The sequence below is a fragment of a genome, unplaced genomic scaffold, assembly GCF_019419815.1.
Source record: "Pyrus x bretschneideri cultivar Hongxiangsu unplaced genomic scaffold, Pyrus_bretschneideri_v1 Contig104, whole genome shotgun sequence".
NCBI classification, from domain to species: Eukaryota; Viridiplantae; Streptophyta; class Magnoliopsida; order Rosales; family Rosaceae; genus Pyrus; species Pyrus x bretschneideri.
Window position 1 is genome coordinate 315,014 of NW_025999396.1, and position 22,138 is coordinate 337,151.

The 22,138-nt window shown below is 38.2% G+C and overlaps 2 protein-coding genes across 2 annotated transcripts; one reads left to right on the top strand and one right to left on the bottom strand.

The window, feature by feature from the left end:
• Positions 1-11,104: 11,104 nt before the first annotated feature.
• On the bottom strand, positions 11,105-12,935 carry LOC103931921 (probable xyloglucan galactosyltransferase GT17). Its single transcript, XM_009341449.3, has one exon. It carries the CDS (start codon positions 12,850-12,852, stop codon positions 11,326-11,328), a length of 1,527 nt encoding a protein of 508 aa, XP_009339724.2. The 5' UTR covers positions 12,853-12,935; the 3' UTR covers positions 11,105-11,325.
• An 8,416-nt stretch (positions 12,936-21,351) lies between these two features.
• LOC103932154 (zinc finger protein CONSTANS-LIKE 4-like) lies at positions 21,352-21,735 on the top strand. Its single transcript, XM_009341701.1, has one exon. The coding sequence runs from the start codon at positions 21,352-21,354 to the stop codon at positions 21,733-21,735; it is 384 nt and encodes a 127-aa protein (XP_009339976.1).
• Positions 21,736-22,138: the final 403 nt, after the last annotated feature.

Consider the following 22,138-nt stretch of genomic DNA (forward strand, 5'->3'; position numbering starts at 1 on the left):
CTCTACTATCGCTCGTAGGAGTCCAATTTTGTCAAAAGGCTCAGTGTCAACTTAAGTCAAGTTCAGGAACACCAACTCTGGCACCAACGCCTTGCCCATCCCTCAGAACCTGTGATGACCAAGTTGTTTCCCATTTTTTGTAAAAGCACACTCGAGTGTGAAACTTGTCAAATGTCAAAAGCCATTAGACTCCATTTTGTCTCCTCTAATTCTAGAACCAGTAGACTTTTTGAATTTGTTCACTCAGATATTTGGGGTCCTTCTCGTGTGGAATCCTTTGATGGGTATAGATATTATGTTACATTTGTTGATGATTATTCTAAAGTGACCTGGTTGTATCTTTTAAAACTTAAAAGTGATTTGTTTGATGCTTTTAAGGACTTTCACAATCTAATCACCAATCAATTTTCATCTAAGTTATATATGTTAAGATCAGACAATGGCACCAAGTACACTTCCAATAACATGAGTAATTACTTGAGCAATCATGGCATTTTGCATCAAACTAGCTGTGTTAGTACACCACAACAAAATGGTGTGGCAAAGAGAAAGAATCGAGACTTATTGGAGAAGACTCGATCATTTATGATCTAAATGAATGTTCCTAAGAAATTTTGGTCCCAAGCCTTACTCACTGCCACTTACATCATTAACAGACTGCCAACTCGGGTATTGAATACTAAATCTTCTTTTGAAGTCATGAAGGGCAAGTCTATGGACTTGTCTCACCTTAAGACCTTTGGTTGTACTTGTTATGTGCATATTCAAGCTCTCCATCATGATAAACTCAGCTATCAAATGTGTGTTTATGGGATACTCTAATTCTCAAAAGGGTTACAAAGTGTACAATGTTAACATTGGGAAGCTGGCAGTCATTGGAGATGTGCAATTTGAGGAATATTCACCTTACCTCCACAAAGGTTTGGAGACTAATCCCAATAATGAAAATCTTATGAACCTATTTCCACTGCCTATTCCAGCAGAAGTTCTTAAAGTCACCCTTGCTCATATCAGCACTAAGAATTCTCAACCCACTGAGAGTGTAAGTGATGCAGTGCCGAGCTCCTCTGGACCATCAGAAGCTCAACCAAATCAGCAAGCTATAAGTGCACCAAGAAGAAATCCTACACGAGATAGACATCCACCAGTGAGGTTACAAGAGTACGTTACTTACATTGCAAAGCATCTTATCTCTGCAGCCATTTCTTATCACAAATTCTCATTTTCTCATGCTTTTTTACTTAACAAAGTGTCCCACACTTTCGAACCAAGGAATTTTCATGAAGCCATTTGCATGCCAGAGTGGCAAGATGCTATAACTAAAGAGCTCCAAGCTCTGAATGACAACCAGACATGGAGTGTGGTGGATTTTCCAAATGGCAAGAAGGCAGTGAGAAGTAGGTGGATATATAAGACCAAATTCAACTTCAATGGAAGCATTGAGAGACACAAGACACAGTTAGTAGCTCAAGGCTTTACACTGTGAGGGTATTGTTGTATGTGGCAGTCAATAATGCATGGCCATTATTCCAAATGGATGTGAAGAATGCATTTTTTCATGGGGATCTTGAAGAAGAAGTGTACATGAAGTTGCCCCTAGGTCATCCAAAAGAAAAAGAATCTAACACGGTTTGCAGACTTCACAAAGCCATATATGGTCTCAAACAGTCCATTCGAGCTTGGTATTCGAAGCTTAGTTCAGTCCTTGAAGCTGCAGGATTCAAAAGGAGTCATGCTGGCTCTTCTTTGTTTGTTCGAAGTGGTATTGCTGGCAAATTAGTTGTGCTTATATATGTTGGTGACCTAATTATTACAGGTGACAATATGAGTGAAATCAAGGAGCTTAAGCAGTCACCTCATAAAAAAATTGCCATTAAAGACTTGGGCCCCTTGAAATGGTTTCTTGGAGTTGAGGTTGCTACTTCTTCAAATGGATTGTTCTTGAATCAAAGAAAGTATGTTCTCGATCTTCTAGATGAAGCTAACATGATAGAGTGCAAACCAGCTCCGACACCCCTAGCTAGCAAGCTTCAGTGGCATGAAAAAGGTGAACCTCTCTTAGACCTCAGTGTTTATCAGCGAATGGTTGGGAAACTTATTTATCTTACCATTACTAGGCTTGATATCTCATATTCAATTAGCCTAGCTAGTCAGTTCATGCACTCTCTTACTTTAGTTCATTGGGAAATCGCCAAGAGAATACTTCGATATCTCAAGGGCTCAATAGGTAGGGGGATAATTATGAAGAACAATGGATCAAATCACATTTTGGGCCTACACAGATGCTGACTGGGCTAGAAATACCCTTGATCGAAAATCCACAACAGTTTTTTGCACATTTGTTAGAGGAAATCTTGTCACTTGAAAGAGCAAGAAACAAACTGTTATTGCTTGATCTAGAGCAGAAGCTGAGTATAGGGCCATGGCAGCAACAGCCTGTGAACTGATATGGTTGAAAGGTTTTCTTTCCGAGCTCGGATTCACAAGCATGGCATTTATGTCCTTGTATTGTGATAACCAAGCTGCCATGCATATTGCCTCCATTCTAGTGTTCCATGAAAAGACCAAACATATTGAAGTTGATTGCCACTATATTCGTGCTCAAGTTCAATCCAAGGTGATAAACACCATGTTCACACACAGCCACGATCAACTTGTTGATTTATTCACAAAAGCACTAGACTCCACTCAGTTTCATCATTTGTTATGCAAGCTTAGATCAATCAAACCCCTTGATCCAGCTTGAGGGGGTGTATTGAAACTGATTTGTATAAGATCTCAAGGGATGGGTTGTATGTATGGGTTGTCATCCTCACTTTAGCTAAGTCATAGGCTAAAGTGATGGTCTTAACCCTACTTTCATGACTTCCCATACTTTGTCATTCACCTTACCTCTTTTTGTCAACCTTTCTTAGTTGCTTGTAGAAATTTCTTTCCTTGTAATTAGGTTTTGGCTTTTCCTCTTGTTAAGGCAGATTTTAGGGGATTGTGTTGGAATTGTTAGCCTACTTTTTCTTGTAGCTTTCTTTTTGACTCTCTATAAGAGTTGCCTTCTTTTCCTTGTAATCCTCATAATGAAATATACAACAAATATTTGAAACAAAAACTCAACACATAGATATCTGTGATCTTTGTTTCTATTTTACGCTCGGATGTTTATCTTTATGTTTTTGCCATTGTTTGAGTCATGGATCGACGACCTAGCCGATTGGATAGCACGGGCTGTCCAACTTTTGAGAAGAAAATATTTACTTTAATTTACGCTGTGAAGCAATTCACCTTGCAGTCATAAAACTTCATCTGTCGATGATGCTAATGGCTTATATTTTGAGATAAACTTGTTACCAACTGATCTCCATTTTCTTTAGTCATAATTAATTAAAGTTAAATTCAAAATGTGCAAATGTACTATGATCAACCCATGCATTTTAATGAAAACATATTAGATTATTGAACATCTAAAAGTCTTTCTTTAAATATATGGATGAGATGGGAACATGAAATCTAGCCTAATCTAGTCTAATCGTGGTCATAATCCATTATTCTAATCCAAATTGAGGTCTTAATTATCTAATGTGGAGAACAAAACACCTATCTAGGGAAGATTATGACCTAACCCTCAGAAGCTAGGCAGACAAAAACATGATTAGGAGAAACATATGCATTCAAAAAATTTGAAATGAATATATAGCTCGAGGTAGTTCCGAGAAAAGGCCATAGCTGTAGAAGGAGAAGATCATAGTAATCGAACCTTTCCAAAGGAAGGTACTCTCGGGAAAATCCATGTGAATAAGGAATGAGATCAGCAGGGTTAGGGAGGGATGAATTTTATTTTCTTCTCAGCAAGAAGGTATCCATTGATGCACCTTTAGTTTAGCATCCACTTTAGTGCTCTGACAGCTCATATTAGTGCATGTGCCTAAAAATGAGTTTCTCACCTGATATGAATTGTTCATGTAAATTGTACCTTCGCTAATATGAATTGTTTAAGCTTTCTAATTTTACCATGGTAGACCGTTGGCCATGTAATTTTCCATGTCTCAAACCCAATGTCACTACGTTTACCTAAAATGATTTGTTCACGTAAAATGTACGTGTTTGTTTGCCTCAAGTTACACCATATATAAGTATAAAATGAATATGAGGATGTTACTTATTATCAAGATCGTTTATTTCTTCGACACATATGGATGCATGACTATACAATCTTGAGATGATTTTAGACGAAGATAATGAAAATGAATAGTATGGTGAAATGTTGTCACGTTTTCATTTTTTTTTTTTTAAATAATGAACAATATGATTTTAGATGATTAGTGCATGTCACATTTTCATTAAAGGATGAATAATTTCTCACATGTAAGAAGTTAAGTATTGTCCTTTCATCTGTACGTTACTATATTCTCATTCAATAATCAATCGAATAATATACACAGTGAGGGATGTGTGAGTGAATGAGACCTCATAAAACCTATTTCAAGAATCACGTGAGAAAAGTCATTTTAGTGTAGCACATTGACCACTTTTGTAATAAAAGTGAAACCTAGCTATTTGTCCTACCGCTATTATACAGGTGGTACAATGTAGTTTACAAAAATGTGATCTCCTTAAGAGCAGTTTTAGCATGTGAAATCTCCCTCCAGACAATACACTATGTTATCCATCCAATAAATAGTAACTGCCATTAATGAACAGTAATCGCCTTTTGCATCTCTACCGTTGCACTTCAATAGCCCTGGCAATAGGCAATAAAATATTAGTATTTTATTTATTTATAAAATAATACAAAATAATTTTAATTGTAATTTCGGATAACATTTTTAATTGTTCCTGTTGCGCCATGTGTCATTATCCGAAAAGTTATTAAATAATACAAAATAATCTTTGACAATATTCCAACATTCCCACCGGTTGAATGATTTATTTTTTGTTTTGATTTTGGCACTATGCCAAGCTTGTGCTTGAAGTTGCTACACAATGCGGGATAAGAAATAATTATAATGAAAGTAGGTAATAAATAAATAATACAAACAAATAATTATAATGAAAGTAGTTAACAAATAAATAATACAAACAAATAATTATAATGAAAGTAGGTAACAAATAAATAATACAAACAAATAAATAATATATTGTTACTTGATCCGCGTAATTTTCCCCACTTTGAATATTATTATTGGTTTGTGCCAAGACGTCTCTCCACGTACTAAACGATTGGTTAAATAATTTCCAACGACTGGACATCGATTTTTTGGTTCTTTTCCCACCCATTTTCTCAAGATAATTGGTATGAATAAGACTCCACATTTCTCGCAACTGCATCTCATTACCCTTAAGCGAACCATGAGTAACTTCAACCCAGCTAGTACACAACGCAATATCTTCAAGAAGCGTCCAATTCGTACTTGCATCAATAGTCATTTTGTTGAAAAAAAAAAAGGATTGAAACTTTGAGAGAAAGATAGGAATTTGATTGAAAGTAGTTGAGAAAATATGAAATTGTGGTGTAATGACACACCCCAACCGAGATCAGTGCATGTTGGCCGTCACGTGGAAGTGACGTAGCCATGTGCACAGTGCGGAAGCTAAAAACAATAATATAAAAGTACGCATAATTTAAAAACTAGCAAATAGAATGTGATAAATTATGTGCTAGCGTAAGTAAGTCGCTGTGTTCAGAGCCTAAAGCCTACAGCAGTCCAAAAGAAACGATACAACAATAGTGCACCCGAAGGTGACCCTACATAGGTGAGTGTCTGTCAGAAATGCCGGGACGTCCTCTGGGAAAACCACCGAACCCGCTAAGCTACTAGAACCTAGAGGGGCGCAAAACAAAAGCGTGAGTGGGCAAAAACAAATTCTTTGAAAACCATTTCATAAAATATTCTAACCCCTCGCCGTAAAACCTGTATACTTCCCAGAAATAACCATATATACGTATGTATAAATATGCCAATCATGCTCAAAGGTATGTCATGTCAAAGCCTCATAATGATATGCAAGTGCTCAGGTATAAATCACATCAATAACATAACATCTGGCAGCCGGAATCCCCTAAGTGACCTGTACGGCTGAATCTAGAGCTCAAATCTCAATCTCAATAACTAAACCTGCCCACGAGTCGGAACCACCTAAAGTGGTCTGTACGACAGGCCTGGGTGTAAAACATATAAATGCTCTAGTGCTACGATCACGTGAAGGCTGTGCGAATAATCGCGGGTCACCTACGAGTCGGAACCACCTAAAGTGGTCTGTAAGACAGGGCTGTGCACCTAACTTGGATCCAAGCTGAGCGTATGGTGCGGGAGGTGAACAACACGTGAAGGATTGTGCCCTACTCTGGGCGAAAGCACTAACACCGGGGGTGCAGGTTATGAGCTCTTAAGCACCTCTAATCACCATTTAATGCAAAGGTTAAATAACGCTTACCTGGCACTTACCTGCGCCTCCACAACACCAAATATAATTATGCATACGTATATGTATGCCACTACTAATGCATGCGATGGTGCATAAACGATAATAATATGGTGCATGGCATAAACAATTAACCCTTTTTAAACAATTTCTGGGAAAATAAATGTATATAGGTATATACGGAAAACCAAAAGCCCACTCACTGGTATGTGGAAGGGTCGTAGCCCCCCTGCATCGAGTGTGCACGCTCGTCCTCGGGATACGTGTCACCTATATGCGAATTAACTATAAAAACGTTAACTTTAAAGCACTTAACCGTCCGTTCAAAATAACTTCTCATACATTGCTCAAAATGGACGAATGAATATACCAACATGATCTACACAACCTCAGGATCACAACCATATTTTTAAAATAATTTTTGGACCCTTCACGTGCCCCCACGAGCCAAAATAGGCACGGACCCACGCGCCCCCACGCGCGGCCACGTGCCCCCACGCGCGGCCACGTGCCATGCACACTGACGGTGTCAATAGACGCCGTCAGGAATATTCTGTTAAACTGACGGAATATTCCGTTAAACCTAAACTGACGCCGTTATTGCCGTTAGGAATATTCCGTTAAACTCAACGGAATATTCCTGCTTCTTCTCTGGCCTACCCTCGCCGAACTCCGGTCACCGGAAAACTTTGAAAGTTTTAAACTCGCTAATCTCCTTCATTTTTCGTCCATTTTTCATGTAATTTATACCAAAATGAAGCCCTAAACATAATCTACCACGTTGGACTAGTTTTAGGGCCTAAAAACAACGGAATCAAACTTTCTAAAAATATGAAAATCCGGCCAAACTTACAGTTCGTGATTCCGATGTCCAATTCCGTCCAACGATGCACTCCCAAGCTCCTTGGGACCTCACCAACACATCTACAAGCTCCAAAAGTCCAAAAACTAACTGGATTAACTTTGCATGAACAGTACTCAAATCGGTGAACCTTGAATCGACGTGAAAATGGAGGATCTCTCACCTGCAAATGGTATGGTTGTACTCACATGAGCTTTACGAGTTCGAAGGTGTCCTTAGTTTCCTCGATCTGTGATGTTTTAGTGTAGTTGTGTGTGTGTCCGTACAAGTTTGAAGAAGAAGAAGGATAGAGGCTCGGGAGAGAGAGAGGGACAGGGAAAGAGACTGAGAAAGGGATAGGGACAGTGAGTGTATGTGTGTGATCCTCAAGCATGCCAACAAGGCACACAAATAACCAATAACACAACCAAACTAACTAGGGGCAAAATGGTCATTTCACAAGTACGTTTCGATAATTCCGGGATGGGATGTCACATGTAAGGTAGATGATAATGAGAAGGTATTTATAGAAAAGTAAAAACAATTTTTTAAAAAAAAAATTTCAGATTTTTTACAATTTTTTTAAAATTTTTATTGAACTAATTAATCTCTACCATTGGATTTAAAAGAATTGAATTCCAACACTCCAGATTGTGCCACGTGTCACAATGGTAACTTTTCTTAACTTTAAAACTATTTTTTCTTTTATTTATTTATTTATAAAGCAGAATAATATTAACCGTTGATCTCAGATCCAATGGTTGATATTAAATAAGATTTTTTTTATTTTTATTACCGTTGCAAATCGGACGGTCCACATTATATAGTCGTTGCGATCCAACGGACCATGGGAAGCCACGTGACTTCCCAACGGTAACTTTTCAAAACTGCGTCATGGGCCCTAGGCGCTGAAACCGTGTCGGGTGACGCGCCCCCACTGGCGGATGAGGTGCACGCACCTAATAGAAAAAAAAATAAAATATTAGGCTGACGCCATGATGACGTCAGCCCTTGTGTCACATCCACGGGGCTCTCGGGCTGCCAATTCCTCACAGGCCCGGAGCTCGGGCTTGACCTGTCCATCGGGCTCCCCACGCTGGAGCATTGAAGCCAAGCTCTTGGGCCCTTTTTCCTGGCCTGTCCCCCAAGCAAACTCCAACGGTGGAGTTGCTCTAACACTACTTTTAAGATAACCCTAAATAATAGGATGTTTATAGCTCGAGAATTATAGATCGCATATGATTTCCATAAAAGAACATTACTTATTGAAAAGTCACCATCTTGATTCAAGATACCCTCATCTGTTGGTAATTGGCTATAATTTCCTACATACCTTCCCCTTGGAGCCAAAAGTAATCAATAAAAACAAGAATATATAGTTAGAGAATTGAGTAGGTCCGTTTGTCATGTGCTATCGTTTCGTTGTTATATTTTTTTTCGCAACATAAGTTGGTATAGCCCACCCGCGTAAAAGACACGACAGTTTTAATAAACAACCTTCCAAGAAACCACCACTCCACCAATTCTCATCTGCTTTTCTTCATCTATAAATTGCAGATTCATATATGTTGGATATGACTTAATTAAGAAAATAAGCAGCATAGCAGAAGCAAAACAAATAAAAAACAGCAGATAAAGGGAGAGGGTCTGGAATCACTCTTCGCACCCGAAACTGGCTTCCCACCAAAGTTTGGTTTCCCACCAAAGAATTCCTTTCACAGGAATGTTACTCAACTCTTATTCATAAACTCATAGTTCCCTATGAATTACAATGGGATATTTATAGGGAACCAATACAAAGACAATCAGGAAAGAATTCCCGATTCAAATAGTACAAGGATTCCCAGCTCAACTAATGATTGGAAAAGACAGCCTATTCCTAATGGGTTTCGGAAGACATTCCTAAATCAACTAAAACAAGAAAATAGACTTAATCCTACTTGAAAAAGGAAAATAATATAACTTAAATCCAAAGCCAAATGGGAAACAAAAATCTGTCCTAAAGGACTCAATCCTGTTGGAGAATGTGCCACATTGATAGGAGGAAGACTTTGTATGAACTTATAAGTTAAGCTACTCTCCATATTGCCAATTGGTTTTATGGTGGAACCTCAACTTTCTTCATGGTATCAGAACAGGTTGTCACACGTGTGAAGCCTAACGGCCACGTGCGTTCCACGTCACCCGGTTTGTATTGTCTACGTGTTTGACTTGAAAATTCATCACACGTGAAGAGGCGTGTTGACAATGTCCCCCAATGATAGGACAAGGCACCTAATTTGCCACACGTGAAAGGGGTGTGTTGACAATGTCCCACATTGATAGGACGATGAACCTTGCATATCTTATGAGTAAGTTAAGTTACTCTTCATATTGTCAATTGGTTTGCCACATGGCACATATACCTAACATATGGGAAAAGATGTTTCCTATTCTATTTGGACCTAATTTAAGGAACTATAGATGCGTGAGGATTCCTAATGGCTGATGATAGGCCTATACTGTTAGAGTTATGTACTTTATATAAGGGTCCCTGTTGATGTGACGTAATGTTTCTAATTCAGTAATGCATGTAACTTAATGTCTAGAAACCAACGGAAGAACTCTTGCTAGCAAATGACCCCTACTTAAAAAGTTTGAAAACTAGAACTAAAAACTAACAATTTATCATATGACCCCTTAACTTCTATACATTTGACATTGAAAAAAAGGTTTTGCTTCACTACGAATGGTTGAATATGAATATACATCATGAACATTTCATTTGTACAAGTATCAATACCTAACAAATATATTTTTGTTCCCTATCTTTTGTTCTTAATTAATTTGAGGAGTTGGTAAGATGGTTGTAGTGTGATTCCACTTTCCTACGTATCTTCTAGTACAAAAGTAATGAGAACAAGTTATGGTAGCCTTGGTAGGACTTTGCGTTGTAGCAATTGTGTCTTGTGATTTTTCTTTGCCGCTTAAAAGAATGGTACACGGTGTGATTGTAGGCTTTCGCGTAATCTAAATTATCGACCTTATAAGAAGTGACCTCCAACAATTCTCATCTGCTTCATCTATAAATTGCGGTTCTTCGATCATCACCTACCCAATATCACAAACTTTGCCGAGTACTAATTTCTTCTAGCTAACTCCGTCGATTAATTTTCGTTAGCAATTAATATTCGTCTCACTTCTTATTCGATGATTCAACGATGAGTTCAAGTAGTAAATCCACTATGGCAATGGCAAACCCTCCGCTACCTTATTCAACGGCAACGGGCCCTTATTATGTGCAGGCACCGCTGCCTGCTGGTTATCCCACGAGAGGAGGAGCTGCTTCTGCTCGTGATGCACTACCTGCAGAAACCAAGTCCAAGGGCGATGGCTTCTGGAAGGGATGCTGTGCTGCCTTGTGTTGCTGTTGCCTCTTGGATGCTTGTTTTGAAGTCACATACATATGAATCACCCAGGAGGTGCTATTCTTTATTCATTTGTCTACCCTCACACACGTTTTTATTTTTTATTATATGATGTTAACCACCACGTCCCAATACCTTGTAATAAAATAGAGATACGAGCTGCTGTCCAATTCTTCTTGATCTGTATTTTTTTGTTATAATAAACCTTAATTAATTTTTTTTCGGCAAACAAGTACTTTAATTTGAATATATACTGTAACATGATTTGATTCCCCATACCAATTGTTCAACACGTTGGACATACATGCATGTTACTTTGTACTTTTATTTAATTTTTATTGCACAAAATTTCTCCATGATATGAAATTAGAACTCAAATCATTGTTCAATAATTACAGAAAGTCCGAATCTTCAAGAGCACCACGAAACAAAATTGTAATGGAGCATAATTTGACATGTTATTAGTGCATCTTCAAACATCTCAGCTGCACAAACCACATTAATCTGAATTCTAATTTTATAAGTCAAAGACGTTTTTTTTTTTTATTGGACAAACACTCAATAAACACATGAGACTGTCGGCAGGGTCTCTCTCAATGGTAATGGTTAATACACATCAAAATCCACCTCTCACCATCCAATATCTAATTAATTAATTAATCATATCATTGTGTGGATGTGCTTGGCCAACGATGCAAGTGCAACGTCCACGGCGTCCCCAAACCCAAGATTAGTCGCATTCGGATGCGCGTAAGTGAGACTTGGGATCAATTCTATGAGCTTTTCCCGCATCGCCGTCACCTTTTCGCTCGGAATCTTCAGCAGCTCCCCTTCGATTCTCTTACTCGCGTCACTTTTCTCGTCAATGTAAACCGAGTACGTGCTCCCGTCACCAGGTAAAAACCACTTGTACTGAGTGTACGCCGTGTGCGGCGAGGAGAACACCGGTATGCAGCCAGCGAGCACCGAGTCAAACGTCGACCGCCGAGTGAACGAATCACCAGGTGCTTGCAAGCAAAACTGCGACTCGGACATTACCTTCAGCACCTCGCTCGGCTCGTGGCATTTGCTAGCCCCAGAGCCACATTTTAAGAGCATGCACCGAGTTGACTCGCCGCATTGCCGTATGAACTCGTTCCGAACGGCTGCTTTTTCTAATCCCTTTCGGGGGCCACCGATGAAAGAAAACAAGTGGGGTCGCTCCATTTCCCTCACTTTGTTCTGCCATGCCACCATCTCCTGCCAAGTGGACGGGTGGAAATATGAAGGGTAGGGCAAGCCGTGTTGGTTTGAACCTTGCCAAGGATGCCTCTCCACAGTCAGCACCGACATGTTTTTGACGGCAGGTAAGTTGAGGAGGGAGTTGGCCCCGAAATCAGGACCATCGGCGGCCCTCATGAAATCCCACGCGGTCCTCCCCAGGGCGATAAAGTGGTCCCTACCGTTGTGCCTCTTCCACCAAGGCTGGGACTGAACGTAATCGACCAAGTCAACGGCGAGCTCGTCACGGGCGGTGAGGTTGGCTTCCTTGAAATTGCCGGAGGCGTGGAGGCCGCCGTAGAAGGGGACGTAGAAGAGGTTGGCACGTGCGGGATCAAGAGTGCGGCAGCGGTGATTCTCCACGCGAGCGTGGAAGATCATCTCGGCAATGAACTGGTGGGTGGCGAACCAGGAGGCGGCGGAGCCCAATTGGGGATACGGCTGGCCAAGGCCGCGGTTCGCCACATGGGGACACATGTTGGTGTACACGTTTAGAATGTGACAATTGTCCAGTAGTCCGAGGTTGAACTTGGCCGGCAAAGGGTATACGTACACCGAGACGCTTGGGTAGCAAGTAGGAACCGTAAATGGGGATTTTGTGGTGGTGGTGGCGGCGGCGATGGCGGTAGTACTAGTATTGATGCGGTTAGGATTTTGGGTTTTGTGAATGAGATGGTGGTGGACATTTTGTTGCTGCTGTGGTTTTTGGACAAGATCAACATCAAGCTCAACAATGGGTGTGGTTTTGGTAGGGAACCAAATGAGGAGGAGAAGAAGCCAAAGAGAGAGAAAGACAAAAACCAAGGCACCAAATCGGAGGTGGGGATTGTTAAAGTGGGTGTCTTTGTTGTTGGAGTAATAGTAGTGTTTCTCCTTCTCGTCATCAGTCCATGGAGGACTCGGAGGACTTTGCCTTCTAGAAAACATGGAGTACAAGAACAAGAACAAGAAGACGACGACTTGGAATTAATGTGAGAGAGAGAGAGAGAGAGAGAGAGAGAGAGAGAGAGAGAGAGAGGATTGATTGGGTTAATGGAGGGCTAATTGAAGCAGCAGTGAAAGAGAAGACTGTCAATGAGGAACATTAGGTGCTGTCTCTCCGAATAGGAAAAGGAAAGGAAAGAAGGGTAGCATTCAAAGCTGGCTTAATGCATGGCCACAAAGTGGCAATAGTCAGCAGTTTTGGCGAGAAACTTATGAGCAAATTAAGGGCGTTCGGTATTGGACTTCAATTTATTTATTTTTTTAATTTAAAAATAGTTTTTGAGTTTCAAGCTAAAAATATTTTGTTTGGTAGAACTGTTTTCAGAAGTTGGACTTAAAAGTTTTTGTTTTGAGTAATACTAGAAAGACTAAATTTGTTGATAAAATTTTGTAAATTAAATAACATGAAATTTGATAATTGAATTATTATTTAAACATAGATAAACATGCTTATTTCTTATTGGTGACACATCCTTTAATTTATAAATTTTGTTTCAATAATGTTATTTTTACCATATTTTTGTACCACAATTGTATACCATCTTAGGTGGCATCTGATGTGGATAGTCACATCATCTAAATTAATTAGCATTTAATTTCAATATGTTAATCAATAATTAATAAAAAGATTGTTAATTAAATGATGATTGTAGTATACGAGGAGTCTTCTTATGTCACCTAAGATTATTTAAGTGTTTGAATTAATAAAATGATTGAAATTAAATGACGTAACTTGTCCAACTTATCTGCCACTTAAGATGGTAAAGAAATGTGATATAAAATTATGGTAAAAATAACATTACTCATTGTATTTACAAATTTAATCTCCATAACATTACTTGTTTTTAAATTAACCACTCTTCACTTTCTCTCTCTTACCTCTCTCCTCCCCCCCCCCCCACTCCCTCACCTCTCTCCTCTCTCCTCTCTCCTCTCTCCTATCTCTCTCTTCCGGACCTGATTATCTGTCCTCCCTATCTCATACTCTTCTCATCCCCTCCTATATCTGTGGTCACGGTTAAGCCACGTTAACATTTTATATTCCCATTGTTTTTTGTTTTATATTTTAATAAAAAAAATCAATATAAAATATTAATGTGGTTTAACCGTAACCACATAAATAGGAGGGGATGTGAAGAGTATGAGATGATGAGGGCAGACAATCCAGGTCCTCTCTTCCTCTTTTCTCTCATTTTTCTTCTCTCTTCCGACTCTTCTGTCTCCTTCTCTCTCCCAATCTCTTATTTCCTTTTTTCTCCGGTCCCACCAAGGAGTTGTTTTCAATTTTGAATTGTAAAAACTTAGAAAACAATTTTAAATTTATACTAGGGTATAAGCACACACTTTGTTTGTGAACAATTTCATTTCCTTTTTTGTTTTTGATTAAGGAGTGTAATTAGTTTTTAAAATTTTTAGAAAGAATGTGAAACAATGATGATGAGATCTCTTAATAAGGGCATATTTTTCTTAATATTATATCATTACCATTTTTCCCGCTTTATGTAAATGTTGTGTATCAAAAGTAAGGGTAAATAGGAAAAATATGGATATGATTGTCATTTTGTCAAAGGTATAAAATTACTATTTTACCCTCCTCATGTCAACATTATGTATTCAAAAGTGGGGCAAAATTGGAAGAAAAGGGGGCAAAAAGTTAACAAGCCCTCTTCTCTTAATAATATAGATACCAAACAAGTTTTTAAATTTTATTAAAGATTATTCTTATGAAATAGTCTTAAGAAATATTTTTAAAAAGTATAAACCTTTTTTAGTACAATACCAAAAAGCCCTAAGACACGTAGAATAACTTGCCTAGCATTAATATGTTGTTATATGGTGTCTCATGTCATTAGAACAAGGACATATGAATAAAATCGTACTCTTATTGTATTGATGTACGTCTATTCATTGTGTTCAATTATTGGCCAAATAGTAGTGACAAACTCATATAGTTTGTTGCTTACACCTCCTTTCTTGGCGCTATTGAATATATATTGTTGCCCTTATTGGGAAAAGCCTTCCTAGCAATTTTTTTTTATGATTTATGAATTATTGGTGGAAGACTGATACATTTAGCTTCAACTAAAAAGGGATTCGAGGAGATGGAGGGTCGTTGTATCGGAGAGTTAGTTATTTTTCATCGTTTTGAGTGGGAAAAAGTAACCTACATAGGTAGTCAATGACTAAATCTCAAAGTGCGCTAGCTAAAGATTAAGCTAGCCCAATGACCAAACCGTATCAGTAATTCGACTCGCCTAATCCTTCAACAGTTTTCTTTTTTTTATTAGTTTGCAGTTGCTCATCTCATATACTGTTTCAGTTGCCCATTAACACTATCTATTTTCTTCTAAAAAAATAAAAATAAATAAATAAATAAATTAGTTTGAAAGATTTTAGGTATTTTATTTCCAATTTAATATGTCATAACTTCTCTCTTTTTAAATTTTAAATACTAATAATTCAATCTCTCAACATCGACACTGCTCCAAACCACCTCTGCTAGGTTGAGAGTTGTTGGCATGCTTTCTTGACGTTTATCGTCGCTTCCCTAGCATCATTCGCCGTCTCTCCTATTTTACTACCCCCTTTTTCTTCTCCTTTTACTTTTTATCCCCTTTTCAAACCCGTCCAGTTATGTCACCTATTCCCCTCATATTCATTTCTCTCATTTTCCCTTGCATCCCTAGACACCTCCATCTTTAACCTCTCCGTCATTTCCCCTTTATTCCTACCTATACATCAAATCTTCAAGTTTTGGACTCGATTTAGGATGTAAATCTCTACCCCATTGCCCCTTTCTATACCAACATGCCGGAATATTTTGGCAAAGTGGTTTGTAATCTGATTCATTCGCCCTACTATCCTAGGGAGCAATTCAAACTCTTAGTAAGACTGGGCTAGGGCTTGGGTGACTCGTTATATTCTATCTAAGGTTGTGTTAGTGAAGTGTTGTCCATTGCCGATGGTCTCTGGTAAGTAGTCTGTAGTTCACTTTCGTCTGTGGCTTGCCCTACTCTCTCTTTAACTTAGTTATTAATATTTCGGAGTGGTACAGACTCCCGACTTGGTTATTGAATGAATCTTATACAGAAAATGAGAGTTTATGTAATACTCACTCCACTAATCAATAGGAAGCTAGAATAGAGAAGTTTGATTTTAGTTCAAAATGATCAATACATAGAATCAGATCAAGTGATCGCTGAGATTCCTGCACGAGTGCGAGCATATACGTTAAATTTTAAAGAGCCGGTTTTCAATAAAACCTTCTTATAAAAGGATTTTAATAATATTTTTAGGGATGTTAACAAATGGTATTCGAACTGTTCTTTTTTATTGGTCTTCGTCATAGTAAAGGTGTTTTATACATCCCCTTGACCTTCCCCATTCCCATGTTGTGTCAACTTAGTTCTCCTCGCAAGCGTGGTGGTTTGGGGTACGGGTTTAGATGACTTGATCGGTTGCGACGCTTTGAGATTTGATTTTAGATGCAGATTTTCTTTTTCTTTTTTAGGTTGACTCTTTGCGGATCCTTCTTTGTTTTGGTTCCTACATGGATGTCCAATGGTTGCCAAGGAGAGTTCGGCAGCAGTGAGCTAGTTGGTGGAGATTAGGGTTTTTTTTTTTTTTTTTCTCTCTCTATGTTTTCAATTTTAAGCTTTTGTCAGTATGGAATGAAGCCTCCCACATTGTTTGTCTAGGGTCGTTGTTGGGATTTCCAAGATGTTTGAAGTTTAATAAATTTCAGCTCTTCGACAAACAAAAAAAAAAAGACTAAGAACATACTTGAAGAGTCAAAGTAATTTTGATGCTGATAAATACATTCTAGAAAGATGAGTACGTAGTATATTCTTGAGTTATGATTCTGGGACGAAAAAAAACTTTATATACCAAATGTTGAAAATCACAAAACTTCAAGATAGTATATTGAGATTAATCCTATATATATTCTTTCTATAACTTTATAATCTTCTATGGTTATTCTACTTACAGCCAAATTTGTGACTCTTTAAAATATTACTTTTTTACAGGCAGGCTAAAACCAGCAAAATATTTTATAATTGTCTTTTAATTTTCTGTTCGAATTGGAAGGGCAATTTTGTCCTTTGACAGTATAAGAATATAATAATCCTTGTCAAAGAAAGTGTCTACTCCTGTGAATTAATAATTATACAGCTCATGCACCAACTTGAATGGGACAAAAGAGAAGGGGAAGTTAAAACACATGCAAGCGTCTACGTGTCCTCATCCAGTGAGATGACGACAGCTATGGCCTAGAGTTCCCATAAGGAAAAAAGGCAAAAGATGATGGGGGAAGAAGAGAATATGATTTGAAAACAGAGTTTTAAGTTCGTTCGTAGAATATGCATGCTTGTGCAAGTTTTTATGATTGGGAATTGATTGGTTCAGCAAATAATTTGAACGAGACATTCTTTTACGGACGGTACTACCAACATATTTCTTTTTTATCTTTTATATAACTCTTAGGGGTGGGCAAACGGGTCCAAACCTGCGGGTAAAGGCGGGTACGAGGTAGGTCCAAAAATTATAAATACAAAATGGGGCGGGGCAAGGTGAGTCCAGATGAATAACTAGGTGGGGCAGTTCTAGAAATTGGAGAAAACGAGCCCCCGGCCCGACCGTTGATTTCCTACCTTGATTAAATTTCTACCATCTATCATTGTCTCTCTTATTCTTGTCTGAGTTGTCTCGTCCAAGACTCCCAATTTCGTGTTCTCAAACCTAAATTACAGCGCAGGTGATGTCGAGGTCCAAACTTTGTATTTGTCAATCCGTTCGCTGTCATCGTGACTTAATGTTCATTGATCCATTCACTGTCGTTGATCCCTGTCGTCATGGCTTTGTGTTCATTGATTCGTTCGCCTTCGTTCGTCTCATCGCCGTAGTTCGTCCCCTTCGTCGTGACTTCGTGTTCGTCGATCCACTCGCTGTCGTCGGTCCCCGCTTGTCACAACTCAAAGCTCGAGGTCTCTCTCCAAACTCGAAGTTTGAACGCAAATCAAATACCCTGGAAAACCCCAACTCAATGCTTCCAAAACCTCAACCTCGCCAAGAATCCTTTTGTGCCCGCCCTAGTGGCTGCCGTTTCCCTTTTCAAGCCATCAATGAGTATCTTTCTGTTTTTGTTTCATTCGATTTCTAATTTAAACTATAAATTTCTAAATTCCATCACAAGCCAAATTTAGGGGTTAGGGTTCTTCTTTGTTTCTATGAATGAATCTTCTCCGAGCATACTCTGATAAAAACGATGACGAATCAAATGAGCCGAAGGAGCATAGCTGTCGAAGATAAAGACCCAGGGACCCATAGGAAGCAGCCCATTTGGAAAGGGTCAGGTTAGGTTCGGTCCATTTTCTAAAACAGCAAAACCCGCCCCACCCTGCTCCATTTACAAATGGGTCAAGTCCGGTCCCTCTAATTTTAGGCCCCACTTGGCCCGTACCCACCCTTAATAATTCCTTTAATTTTTAATCATCAAATTAAATAAAAAGAAAATTAAATGATATAAATTAACCAGAGGCGTGGAAGATAAAAAAGGGTTTGTGACCACCTTTTATTAATCTGTGTGACCCCAGGGAAAGCAAAGTAGACCTGACAATTTCTTACACGCCACGTAAACGACACAAAAATAACTGGTTTCGGATCAACAAGATAGTTAATCAGGTCGTTATTGGGTCACACGATAAGAACCCGTTAATAACCAGTCCTTAACAAGATTGCACGAGGGTGACATGCAGGTAACCTGTTTTGACACATTAAGAAGAAAGTTATTTTGATGATTTTAATTTTTTAAACTACTAAAAAAACATACTATAACATACAATAGCCATAGTGTATAAGTATATATTGTATATTAAATACGTATTACTGTATTATTATTCTTTATAAATTAAAGATTTAAGTTTTATCTATCTATTTTTGTAGTATCCTATACGCAAATATTGAGATTAAAAAAATAAAAACACATGATAAATAAAAATATTAAGTAATTTAAAAATACCAAACACATTTAAAAAAATTATAACAATTAATTTACAAGTGTGAAAAATGTGAAAAAATATGTAAACGCTCATGATCGCATCCTTTACCCTTTGAGGATGGGTACATAGTCGTTTGAATTTTTAAAACCATACAAACCCTCATTAATAGTATTTTTAAGGGAGTTCAAAATAAATAAATTCATAATTATTAATGTACAAGTCTGAAAAATGTGAAAGCATATATAATCGCTCGTGATTGTATCATCTATGCTTAGACGATAGTTACATGGTTGTTTAGATTTTTAAAACCCACCAAATCTCATGAATAGTGTTTTTTTTTATTTGAGTGCAAAATTAATAATAACTATTGTAGGAGTGTGAAAAATGTAAAATAAATATACAATCACTCGTAATGACAAGCTTTACAATTTTCGTGAAATAGTTGACTCCGAAATTAGATACCATAATCCATATACCTAAGATTTAAATTTAACCATCGATTGTTGTTGATGCTTTATTATACTCACCGAGGTTTCATTTTTTAGAATTTCATTATTTATTGATTTAAAATATATTTTCTTTACAGGTAACAGGTAGGGTCATATTACCTGATAACATTAACGGATCAATTTATGGTCGGGTCATATTACTCGTTTACTTTAATGGGTGTTACACGACACTACCCGTTAAGATATCGGGTATGTTACGAAAATGACACGAACACGAAAAACACAATACGAATGCCAAAGCTAAATCAAAGAATGGCGACATCACATTTTTTTTTTTTTTTTTTTTTAATCTTTGAAAAAAAAAATATTTATGATGTAATATTGTAAAAGGCTTTTGTACATATTAGTCGTGAAAATTTGTCTATAATGTAAACAATGATATAAAAGTAGATGGCCCACTTAAAGAAACGGGCACCGTCCCACGACTTGTTTCAGCCAATAGATGTTGAAGTTGTGGAGCAAGCCTCGTGAAGCATGTCCTAATTCCACAACCTTTGACCTTAGCAGGAAACTATATGTTTTCCTATACAAGCCTACTAGCCCGCCCAAGGACGTAGGCATATTTGTCGAAATTCGTAAATATTGTATCTTATTTATTTTATATTTCATTACACACATACCGTTGATTTCCTAACACATTATCAGCACAAAGTTCTAAACAAAGCTATCCCGGCTTAATTTTCTGCTCCTAATTTACTGTTCATGGTCAACTATTATGTGCCTAGTCCTTATTCGATTCCATTCTACCATAGTATACATCATGAAGAACCACCACCAAAGTCTCAGTTCATTTCCTTCATTTTTCTCCTACTTTCTCAAAGAACCCATCTATGATCTCTCTCATCATTAGAGCAACTCCACCCCTCCCTTAATTAACTGGTCAACAAAACTATATGTTTTCCTATACAAAGGACTACTAGCCCACCCAAGGATGTAGGCACATTTGCCGAAACTCGTAAATATTGTGTCTTATGTACTTTATATTCCACTACATACATACCATCGATTTCGCAACTCATTATCAGCACAAAGTTCTAAACAGAGCTATCCCTGCTCAATTTTCTACTCCCAATCTATTGCTCATGGTCAATATTATGTGCCTAGTCCTTGTTCGATTCCATTCTACCATAGTATACATCATGAAGAACCATCACCAAAGTCCCAGTCCATTTCCTTCATTTTTCCCCTGATTTCTCAAAGAACTCATCTATGATCTCTCTCATCATTGGAGCAACTCCACCCCTTCCTTAATTAATTGGGACAACCCATTTTCCTCCTAGCCTCTAAAAAACCCACTCCACCCTGTCCAATTAGCTGGCCCAAAGTGGAGGCCGGCTTCTAGCCCAACACAAAATGAACTGACCCAGAAACCGGGCCACATGACGCCAAGCCGATGTCAGCATTACGTTAGCCATGTGAAATCATTTTTTAGCGGCTAGCGCGTGGCATGCACGCTCATGTAAGTGCGCGCTCCGGACTAAAAAAAAGAAAGAAAAGAAAATGTCAGAAATTGGTAACGTTGGCCATGTGTCCACTTTTGGGTTGTTGGATTTCAATATAACAGTCTAGATTAATTAACTTAATATAAATTTATAAATATTGTTTAAAAATATAGAAAAAATAAAACTAATTTTTTTTAATGTATAAATACCTAACTATCGTCCACAAAAATTGTACTTTCGGATAATGACACGTGGCATGACAAGATTGGTTAAAAATCCTATCCGAAATTAATATTATTTTATAAAAAAAATTATTTTAATATGAATTGACTAGACTATTTAGTTTAAGAATGGAGATACACTTGAGCACTTACTATTCATTGCAATCAACTACTATTCATTTGGGTGGATTGAATAGAGTGGAGTTCCCATGTGCTTTGTGGACCTCTGTATCCACCCAAATGAATAGTAGTTGAAATTTAGACTGTTTCCATGTCCAAGCTGCCTCTGGACCAAAGACCAAGCTCCACGTTGAAATCTAGCCACGCCCGCTTCCAGTTGTGCAAAGACTGCGAGCAAGCTCTAGCTCACGTCACATGCAAGGCCGACGACGCCGCCCTCTGCGTCACATGGGATCGCGTCATCTACTTCGGCAACCCTCTCAACCGCCACCACGAACGAGCACCCGTCATGCCATTTTACGATTCCGTGAACTCAACTGCGAACTCGATTCCCGCCATCAAATCTGCCGTCAAATTCTTTCATGATCTTTACTTCTCCGACATGGACGGAGAAACCGAGACGAGCAGGGAGGAAGTCGAGGCTGTCTTGTGGCTCCTCTCGAATCCCAAGGCTCAAGATGGCCAGTTTTTGTAGATACTATGGACCAACCATCTTTTGATGGGGAATTTGATTTGGTATGGTTCATGGAGTGAGAAAGTGGAGAATGAAATAGTGAGAAAGTGTGGAATGGAATCTTCTTAGTAACCTATGGACCAAATAATGAGATGGCTTTGTAGCAGGAATATGTTCACGGGTAACATGTCTGGGTGGAGGTATGGGGTGAAATAGCTTAGGTTCATTGGGAGGATAAGTGGTTCTAGAGTGAAGCCAATGACGGTGCACAACTAAAATAATGTGAAGGAAAATATCTCATTTGTTTACCCAGCATGGATAACTCTAAGTTAGATTTAGACATTGGTGTTTCCAAGTAGGTCAAAGTCTTCATTATCGAAGAGTTTCCATGTGCTTTGTGGACCTTTGTATCCTTCCACATCTC

Coding starts and splice junctions, on each gene's coding strand:
- LOC103931921 (XM_009341449.3), bottom strand. CDS start 12,852: ATGTTTTCTAGAAGGCAAAGTCCTCCGAGTCCTCCATGGACTGATGAC.
- LOC103932154 (XM_009341701.1), top strand. CDS start 21,352: ATGTCCAAGCTGCCTCTGGACCAAAGACCAAGCTCCACGTTGAAATCT.